Source organism: Alligator sinensis, unplaced genomic scaffold, assembly GCF_000455745.1.
Source record: "Alligator sinensis unplaced genomic scaffold, ASM45574v1 scaffold1494_1, whole genome shotgun sequence".
In the NCBI taxonomy this organism is placed as follows: domain Eukaryota; kingdom Metazoa; phylum Chordata; order Crocodylia; family Alligatoridae; genus Alligator; species Alligator sinensis.
In genome coordinates, this window is record NW_005842724.1 from 133110 (window position 1) to 143154 (window position 10045).

At 42.8% G+C, this 10045-nt stretch overlaps 1 protein-coding gene across 6 annotated transcripts in view; it reads left to right on the top strand.

Moving 5' to 3' along the window:
• ADGB (androglobin) overlaps window positions 1-10045 on the top strand; it is a 286810-nt gene that overhangs the window by 41741 nt on the left and 235024 nt on the right. For 5 of the 6 annotated variants that reach the window (XM_006034315.3, XM_025216304.1, XM_025216305.1 and 2 more), the window contains exons 4-5: window positions 1873-1944; window positions 4945-5154. In XM_006034315.3, the coding sequence (XP_006034377.2) occupies window positions 1873-1944; window positions 4945-5154 (282 nt within the window). The remainder of the gene's footprint in view (window positions 1-1872; window positions 1945-4944; window positions 5155-10045) is intronic. The other variant, XM_025216303.1, reaches the window with a different exon arrangement.

Genomic DNA, 10045 nt, shown 5'->3' on the forward strand with positions numbered 1-10045 from the left:
TGTCACAACCAAATTAAGTACTGCCCATGCCACAAGCAAGAAATATATTAATCAAAAACAGTTTTAGTCTGCACTAGGTTAACTAAGAGTTAACTAACAAGAAGATAGTAACAGTTTTTTTGCTGCGCATGTCAAAAAGAAATTTATAACTGCGACACCAACATGAAATAGAACTTAGCCTTCTGTGCTGTACATAAATCATTATAATTGGTCAAAGAAAACAAGGAGTAACCCTATGATAACACCCTAGCGAAGACTGCTAGATAATTGGCGATTCTAATTAAATTTATGATGTGGCGAAAAACAATTGGCTATCATACAAACAAAACCCTGCTGCATTTCCGCCAAAGTCGAAGACAACTCTGTCCGCACCTTGGAGTAAATCTGACAATTTGATCAGTTGTCAGCGTCTTCCCGCCGCGACCTCCCTGGCGTACCCTTGACCTGCATGCCCGATAAGACTGCTGGCCCGTATATATGTCTGCAGACCGACCGAACGAACTCTAAGCTGTAACTAACTAAGTATATCTAACCTCCGTCTTTCACCACCTTGACGGCGTGAGTAAATAATCTTGCTTTACAACCGATAAGCGTCCGCCTAATTAATTCCACTCCATGCGTCACAAGTACCTGCCTGACGGACCCTTAACTGCCCGGGTGGGAGTCAGGGAGAGCTGCTGTCCGGCTGCCCTGGGTCCCGACAACCTGGTCATAAAAGGCTATAAGATTTGTCAGGCAGGATCTACCTGTGATGAACCCATGCTGGTTTCCTTTCAGCATCGTTTCCCCTGCTGGGCTTTCACAAATACGCATTTTGATGATTTTTTCCTAGTATTTTCCCAGGGATGGAGGTAAGACTGACTGGCCTAAAGTTACCTGGCTCCTCTGTGTTATGATATAACTGTTATATCTGCACAATGCTGTATTCTTACAGCTTATCTACATTCTGTAACCTTGATCCTGAATGAGATAAATGTTAAAGTTTCAGGGAATTTGCTACACTTGTACCCATATTTTCTTACATATAATATGCACCCTATTTTTCAAAGAATCCCAAGAAGAAAAAAGAATTTACCCTGGAGTAGAGCCAAGTACCTGAAGTCTGGGGTCTCTGTGGTTGAGTGTTGCATGCTGGGGCTAAGAGCTCGGGGCTGCACAGGCAGGTCAATCTGGTGTGCCAACACTGGGGCTTGATCTGGCATGCTGGTGCTGGGGCTGCACAATGAGACCCCGTCCAATATGCCTGCACTGGGCCATGTGGGCACTGGGCACTCAGGAGCCATGTGCTGGGTCTGACCTGGAATGTAGTCCTGGACTTGGCATGTGGTCCTTGACTCAGTATATGGTCCCAAACTTGACATGCTGGGTCAGACTCAGAAGATGGCTGCAGAACTAGTACATGGGTTTAACCTGAGTGTGGGTTGCACCTGGTGCCCCAGCCATGGACTAATTATGCATGCTTACCTGATCTGATTTTCAGCTGTGATGGGGAGAGGGGGCAGCATTAATAGGTGATGTTCCCAGAGCTGCAAAAAATTAATGTTACTCCTTCACCCACCCCACACTGTATGGGGAGCCCTTTTCTCTGCATATAATGTACACCCCAATTTTACCCGGGGCAGGGGGGAAGTGTGGGTTATATGCGGTGCTTCTACACTATCCTTCAGATGTAACAGTTCCATAGTAACAACTTCTATTGGTATTCTTTGATATTGCTAACAACTCTTATGTCTGTCTATACACTTAACTATGCACTGACACATTTAGGATTTGTGCAGCATTACACTTATAGGGTACTATTTCTGTTCATTGATGTTTAGTCTTTTCAATGAAATAATGATAGGCATTTAAGCAAAACCTCCTCTCTTTCAGGTTCCTGTGGTAGTGAAAAATGAAAGTTGGTTTGACCTTTTTTCAGGAAATGAACACTTATTTGGTAGTGAGGTATGTAGAAAATGGATGGTAGCTCACTTTTAAAAAAATGACTGATCCTACAATATAGCGGGCATGGGAAATGAATTGTGGGCATTTTTTCAGTAGGAAAAACATGCAACACAGCCTTTTCTCAGGAATCAAATACAATTTTAATAATGGTTAGCTACTATTAGAATTTGAAAGTATAAATATATAGATCATGATAAAAGGCTGACCAAACACATTTTTTTAAAGAAAACAAATCTAATTTGTGACTAAGATTTAATACTTGATGAAAGTTAACATATGTTTATGATAAAAGGTCAAAAAAGAAAAGAATAAGGACATATTTTTATATTCACGTGGAAGTACAGATTATCATTTAAGGTTAAATTTATTCCCACAAACAGCATTTTAAGTAGTGCTCAGAGAAGTCAAGTCAAAGGCTGTCAGTTTCAACTTGACCAACAGAGATGACAGAAATACTAATAAAAATGAAAGTACGTTTCTAGGCATACAATTTTAAGTTAAGTATTTCATGTATTATTTCTTCTTTACATGTATATCACCATTTCTTTAGGGGAGGAAATCTGTGCTATAGAATAATTAGTTTTAAAGTAGTCATATTCCTGTTTAATTGATTAAACCATAGTTGAGTAACATAAATAAAACAGAGGCTTAATTCTCTAAGCTGTGCAGAAAAGGACCTGGGAGTTATAGTTAGGGCTGCACAAATGAAGATTTTTTTGGGCTGATACTGATGGCTGATTATTAACTAGCCATATCAGCCAATATCGATCTGATAGCTAGTATGGAGCCCGGCAGCTTGGAGAGCAGCATCTGGCCAGTAAGTCTGTGGGGGAGGAAGGGGCATGGGGAGGGGTGCGCTGAGGGCAGATCAAGGCTCCCATGGTAAGGGAGAGAATGGGGCTGAGGCTGATGCAGGGTCAGGGGTTGCTGCTGCCCAGCTATGGTGGGGCAGGCCGTGGGATGGAGCCATGGGCAGCTTGTCCAGGAAGTGCAAGGGGCTGGCTCCCACTGCTACATGCACCCCCGCAGTAGGCATGGGGGGCATGTGGCCCCCAGATTTGTGTTCAGGGTGAAAGCAGGCTGCCCGCTATGGGCTCAGGGCCAGGAGCTGCATTGGCCTCTTGCTGGCGGTAGGGCTGGGCCAGGGCTGAGCTTGGGGTGGGTGGCAATGGTGCTGGAAGAGGGTGTATGGAGGAGGGAGGCTCCTAGCAGGGAGGGAGACTCCCAGCACCACCCCTGCCCACCCTCCCGCTTGCCCTGAGCACAGCCCTGGTTCAGCCCCCCTGCAGGGAAGAGGCCAGTGCAACCCCTGTCCCTGAGCCTGCAGTGGGCAGGCAGCCCGCCCTTGCCCCTGCACAAATCTGGGGAGTGCATGCCCCCCTGTGCCTCTCCTGGGAGTGTGCGCAGTGGCGAGAGCTCCCCCCCTCTTCCTGCACCCCCTGGATGCCCCAGCCACACTCCCTCCCTCACTGTGTGGGCCTTGAGTTGCACTCTCCACACCCCTTGCCCCCCACAGACTTACCAGCCAGATGCTGCTCTCCAAGCCACTGGGCTGCATTCCTAGTCGCATACATACTGTGGCTTGCGTGCATGCACGCAGCATTTATTGGTGATATTATCAGCTACATTAGCCAAAAAAGCCAATTGCTGGTAATGTCAATTTTCCTTTTATCAGTTCCAATACGATATGGACAGATATATCAGTGTACCTGTACTTACAGTGGACAGTAAGATAGATGAGTCAGCATGTGCCCTTGTTGCTAAGAAGGCTAATGGCATACTGGGATGCATTAGTAGGAGCGTTTCTAGCAGATCAAGGGAAGTAATTATTCCCCTCTATTCTGTACTGGTGAGGCCACATCTGGAGTACAGTGTCTAGTTTTAGGCCCTCCACTATAGAAGGGATATGGACAAGTTGGAGAGAGTTCAGCAGAGGGCAACAAAAATGGTTAGGGGGCTAGGGGCATGACTTCTGAGGAGAGGATGAGGGCACTGGGTTTATTTAGTCTACAGAAGAGAAGACTGAGGAGGGATTTAATTACAGCCTTTAACTACCTGAAGGGGGGTTCAAAAGAGGATGGAGCTAGACTGTTCTCAGTGGTGAGAGTTGACAGAATAAGGAGCAGTGGTCTCAAGTTGCAGACAGGGAGGTTTAAGTTGACTATTAGGAAAAAAACTTTCTCACTGGTAGGGTGATGAAGCACTGGAATGGGTTACCTAGAAAGGTGGTGGAGTTTCCATCCTTGGAGGTTTTTAAGGCCCAATTTGACAAACCTCTGGCTGGAATGATATAGTTGGTGATGGTCCTGCTTTGAGCAGGGGGTTGGACTATATGACCTCCTGAGGTCTCTTCCAACCCTAATGTTTTATGATTGTATGATTTTATGATATTAAGTTGCCCTGTCTAGCATATTTAAGAAAAAAGATTGAGAAAATCCTTCCAGTGAAATTTGCACCTGATATCATAAGTATATGATACAGAATGTGTGATCCAGTTATAAGAAAGACAGCTTCCATATTTTACAAAACTTGTTAGCACTTCTCCTTTGATTAGTACCAGCTTATATAGGGCTTATTATATTTTTGAATCCTGATTTGGTTAATGAAGTGGACAATCTTTCTGCTGATAGACTATTGCTCTGTAGTAGATATGGGCATTTTCTTGAAATGAAATTAAATGACATAAAATACTGATTGCACTCTGTACAAAACTGAGCCCATTACACTTAGGTTGTACTTTTAGAGATACTATCTTTGTAGTATAAACTTTAAACTTTCAGCATGACTTTTCAGATCTTCTGATTTATAAATCAAAACAATCGAAGCATAAAATTAATTTTTGATGGCATGTGTTAACTTATATTCTGTCAATTAATGTTAATTGACACTTAATATTTGGAACTATCATGTCTTTTATTAATTTAATGTAATTTAATATCAACCTTCAAATATTTCAGGTGGAAAACTTGAGTCTGTTTTCTGACTTTTCTCTATTTCCAGCTGATGAGATGGATAATAAGTGAAATTTGCGCTGCATGGAGGCTATATAATGCAAATGTTTTAATTAATGATGGCAAAGCTAATATAAATGAAACACCTGCACTCTTTTGGAAGCCATGGGAACATATATATGCCTTATGCAAAGCTATCAAGGGACATATGCCACTGTACAATAGCTATGGAAAATATGTGGTGAAGCTTTATTGGATGGTAAGTGATTGTCTTCCTTTATATAAAAAGTTCTTTTTATGCACAGTTCCTGAAGGCAATATGGACATGCTATAACCTTTTTAGTTGTCCAAGTAAGTATTTTTTTTACCCACATACTTTGATGAATTGAAGAAAAAGTGATTTGGTCCTTCTCTACTACAAAATTGAGGAACTGAAAATACCCTTTTTGATTATTATTTTTAAGTGACCTGTTTTGAACTGTCCTAGTATCTCAGCAGTTTGCAGTGACATGTCCACCCCATACCTGATCAATTAGGGTACTCTGCTGAGACTCCATATGCATGGATTTAAGGCTACTGAGGCTGACAAGGGTCCAGAATGTAAATCTTTCATCTTCTGAACAAGGTTTCTAACCACTAAGGTATTTTGTAGGAAACCAAAAATCCTTATGCTACTGCCCCTGTAGAAGTCTTATCTACTCTAGGAGTCCTGTTGAGACACATGACTTATGAAGATGGGGAGAAGTGAAATTTTGAGCACATAGAGGCATATCAGCATCTTAGGTTAAAATTCCCAATTGACATGGAATGAGGGGAGACACATGCCACCAGGATAACTGAAGATCTGTCTCTGGAGTCATGTAAGTGGGTCCCTTTGAAATGAAAATGACAACAAATGTTTGTTTCTGTGAGGTAAAGTACTGATAGAGTTCACTTCTGTAGGAGCATGAGTTTGGTGCTAGCTTCTCACTGGAAGTATAGAAGAACTACTCATTGTCATGGGATGGAGTCCTCAAGGATGGCCGTGTTACCCCTAGGCCCCCTCGACCGTGCCAGTACGGCCTGCTGGGCACCCTCTATTCTCACCCGCCACGTCTTGATGTAATGGTAATGAGTAGGGAGGCTGCCTCTAAGCCTACTTGAGCACGGTCCTGATGGACTTCCCTGAACCCCATGGGTCCTGGACCCCTTGTGGGTCCCATTTCAAAATAGATGTCCCAGGACACCCCAGCCTTATGGGCTACATGCGTGGCTCCAACCGTCCCTTTACCACGCCCCAAGCCTCACAGATGGCATTGACATTGTCTGGTCTAGGCCTTGCTGTGATTTGGCCCCCTTGTCCTCTCTGGGCTCTCCACAGCCCTGTCTCTGTGCCTCACTGGTGCCTGGGCTGTCTGCAGCCCTGTCTCTTGCCTCTGTCTCTGTGCCCCTAGTGTTGCGCCCTCACTAGTACTGGGGTCTATGCCCCCAAAATGCCATGCCCTCACTGGCGCCGGGCTCCCCACACTGTAGTGGGGCCCCAGTGAGGTCTCCTCTTTCCCCAAATAGCCTCACCCAAACCACCAGTGTTATAAACAGCAAACAAATATAAGCCCCTGGGCTATAACATAATACAAAAGACCAGGGTGTGCTCTGCCCCTTTAAAAGCATCGAACTTCATCCCTGGCACTAAGTGTCTAGTAGGCAAGGGTACCTGCGGAGCTCATGGAGCCCCATTAGCCCAGGTGCAGCATATCAGGCAGTTGCTGCGTCACTGGGAACTTCCTCCCTGGAGGCTCCTTCGCTTCTGGCTGCTAGCAGGGAACTGCCCTCCCTAGTTCCAGCCTGGGGTTCATGTGGGCCCAGGGCCCTGCCCCTTCTGGTCAGCTGACCATGTGCAGGTGCAGGCTTATTTGCCCTGTGGCTTGTTGCCCTGGTAACCTGCACCTGGGCTTCTGTCTTTCTCTTTGGGATCTCTCCTCAATCAATTTCTGCTCTTCTAGGAGTGGGCACCTTAGTGGCCTGTGATGCTCATCTACACAGACAAAGTAGAATGCCTTCCTGATTCTGATTTTGTAAGCCAGCTACATATTTTATGTCTAGCAGAGAAGTATAACTTAGAACTTTAGCTCTACCAGAGACTCTTAAAAAGTTAGGGGGGCAAATTAACTAGGTCTTTCAAATTTGACTATAGAAGTAAGGCCCCAATTCTAGTGTGAATATATGTATATACGAAAATACTGAACGATTTTTTAAGGTTAAATCAGGCATTTATTTAATATTTGAGAGCCTACTAGAAAATTCCATTTGCCTTGAATTGAGGGGGGGGTGGGGTTTGTGGTGATTATAGTACCCTTAAAACATTTTATAATTTATAATTTGCAAATATTCCTTTTCTCTTTTAAGATGAAAAAGATGGCAGTCAGTACTATTCACATCATTTAAGAAAACTTAAAACAATATACTATTTATTCCACTGGTGCTAAGTAGAAATTTTAACAAAGGGTAGTGAAACTTGACCATCTGGAGCATCCTTTAGTGATTTCCCTCACCCCACCCCACCAATTATCCTGGAAAGAGACATTTTACAGAAGAGGGTGCTGAGTAAAAAAAAAAAAGAGAGAGACAGACAGAAGGGAAAACATCAGAATAGTATGAGAGAAGCAATTATTTTGCCAGAAAAAGAGCATAATTATATAATTAATAAATCCAGCACAATCTTTAAATAAATGTGAAACTAGTTTTAAATGAAGCATTTAAAGACATTATGCAAAATATTTCTAATTTTGTGGATTGAGGGATATAATATTGAGACTACATGCAAACGTGCAGTCGATTTAGATTAATAGCCAAAACCTCTAGGGTATTAGGATTAGCAATGAAGTCCTTGTCTAAAAAGCTCAGTGTACTTGCTTTTAAGTAGCTGTTGACATCATTACCATTAGAGGTAATGAGTACTTAAGACTTCAACCTGAGAGACATTTGCTGGACATTTCATGCAGCCATTAACAAGACTTCCTTAAAGTTTTTTAAAATGATAGATGAGGATTTCTCAACACAAAGTCCTGCAGAAATTATCAGTAATTGGACCTTATTCTGACAGACAAAGACCAATTGATCACTGACCTAATAATTAGCAGTTGCTTAGTAGTAGTGATCACAATCCAGTTACAATATCTTTCTACCAAAGGAGTATGGCACTAATCAATATAACTGGAAATTTCCTAAACCCTTATACCAACTATTGGCATAACTATCTGGGAACATAAACTTTAAAGTGGTAATTATTAGTGGGATCTTCGAGTTGTTCAAGGACATCTTGCTGGACATCCAAAAATTCACAATTCTGTGGACACACAAAATTTATGGTGTGCAAATACCTTGATTAAAAGGTTATCTGAAGGCTAAGCTAAGCCATAAAAAAACTGATATTAAAGTTAATTAACGGGGAAATTATTGTCATTGAATAAACTTATAAATTAAAAATGTAACAAATTGATAAGGGAATCTAAGGACATCAATGAAATACGAATGGCTAATAAGTTTAAAAATAATAAGACATTTTAAGCAGATTGGAAATGAAAAGAACAGTAACTCAGATATCTCTCTTCTTAGATGCTAATGGGAAAATCAATCAGTAGCATCATAGTGAGGCACAAAATGCAGAAATTTTCAAATGATAGGTCTGCTCTATATTTGGGATGGACCATATGATGTTGTAGATGGAACAAAGTTAATGTGCAATAGCAGGCTGCATCTTGTAAAATCTAACATTTTCAGACCTGGATTATTTATGTTTGGAAGTCTTTAAAAAATGAGCTGAGGAGCTGTCTGACCCAAGTTTGGTCATTTTTAGCAAAACTTGGAAACCTGGGGAAATTCTAAAGAGTTGGAGAAAAACGTTGACCCAGTGAACTATACAGATTGGCTGTATAGCCTGTTTTCAGTCACAGACAAATGAATGGAATGGTTCATTCAGAACTATTGATAAAACATTAGACACTGAAAATGCCAGTAAACAAGGTTTTCTGGTCTTGACAAAAAAAATATTGTATTTTATTGATTGGTTCACACACCACCCCACCCCTCGCCACTGACCAGCGCCAGCGGCTCCCCCCCCTGCCGCCACGGGGCTCCCCCCGCCATGGCGCTCCCACCACGGCTGCTGTGCCCCCCAGCCACTAGGGGCATGAGTCATTCATGGGGCGATCTACCAAATACCACCCAGACAGGCATTTGAGGGCCACTTGTTCATGGAGTGAGATTTTGGTGAGGAGTTACTGAAGAGTAGCAGAATTCCCAAGAATTAAGGACTGTTGGGAAGTTCTGTCCAAAAGAGGAAGACTAGTTGAACTGAAAGAACTGTCAGGGTGTTATTAGTCTGGAAAAAAATGTAAGGGTTTATTTTATGGACAAGAACATATATAATTGGCCATAAACTGGTGGGAGTACCCACCTTCTAGCCTGGCATAGCTGAGGCAGCACTAGATTGATGTGGCTAAACTGTTTCTTGATTGGAAGGTGGCAAAGGCAGAGTGAGCTTGGAAAGCTCTACATGTTGCTGCCTTTCACTGACATAACACTGCTGAAGCAGCTGTGCTATGCCACTTCCTTTTTTAGTGAGACTGCTTCTACTTCCAGAAGATGTGCAGAATGTTACCTGGAATACAGGTTTCTGGTACGTTGGCTACTGATAAAAGACACAAGAGATAGGACTACAGCCTGACCTTTTATTATTTACATAGCAAAGCACAAGAACAAGCACTCACCTGTGCTGCCTGGGGGAGATTCAGGAAGTTGGACAATGATGGCACAGACTGGCTGTGGATCTTTTTGAATTTGCTGTGTTTTCCAATTTCCCTCCAGCCTATACTGCTCATGTATATATGGCTTACTTTAACAAACATTCTCTGGGCATGTCATTAATGCGCCATAATTATGGTGCATTAAGTTAGTACCTGTTATTATGTTATAGATTCATAGATGCTAGGGTCGGAAGGGACCTCAATAGATCATCGAATCCGACCCCCTGCATAGGCAGGAAAGAGCGCTGAGTCTGTATGACCCCAGCTAGATGCATATCCAACCTCCTCTTGAAGACCCCCAGGGTAGGGGAGAGCACCACCTCCCTTGGGAGCCCGTTCCAGACCTTGGCCACTCTAACTGTGAAG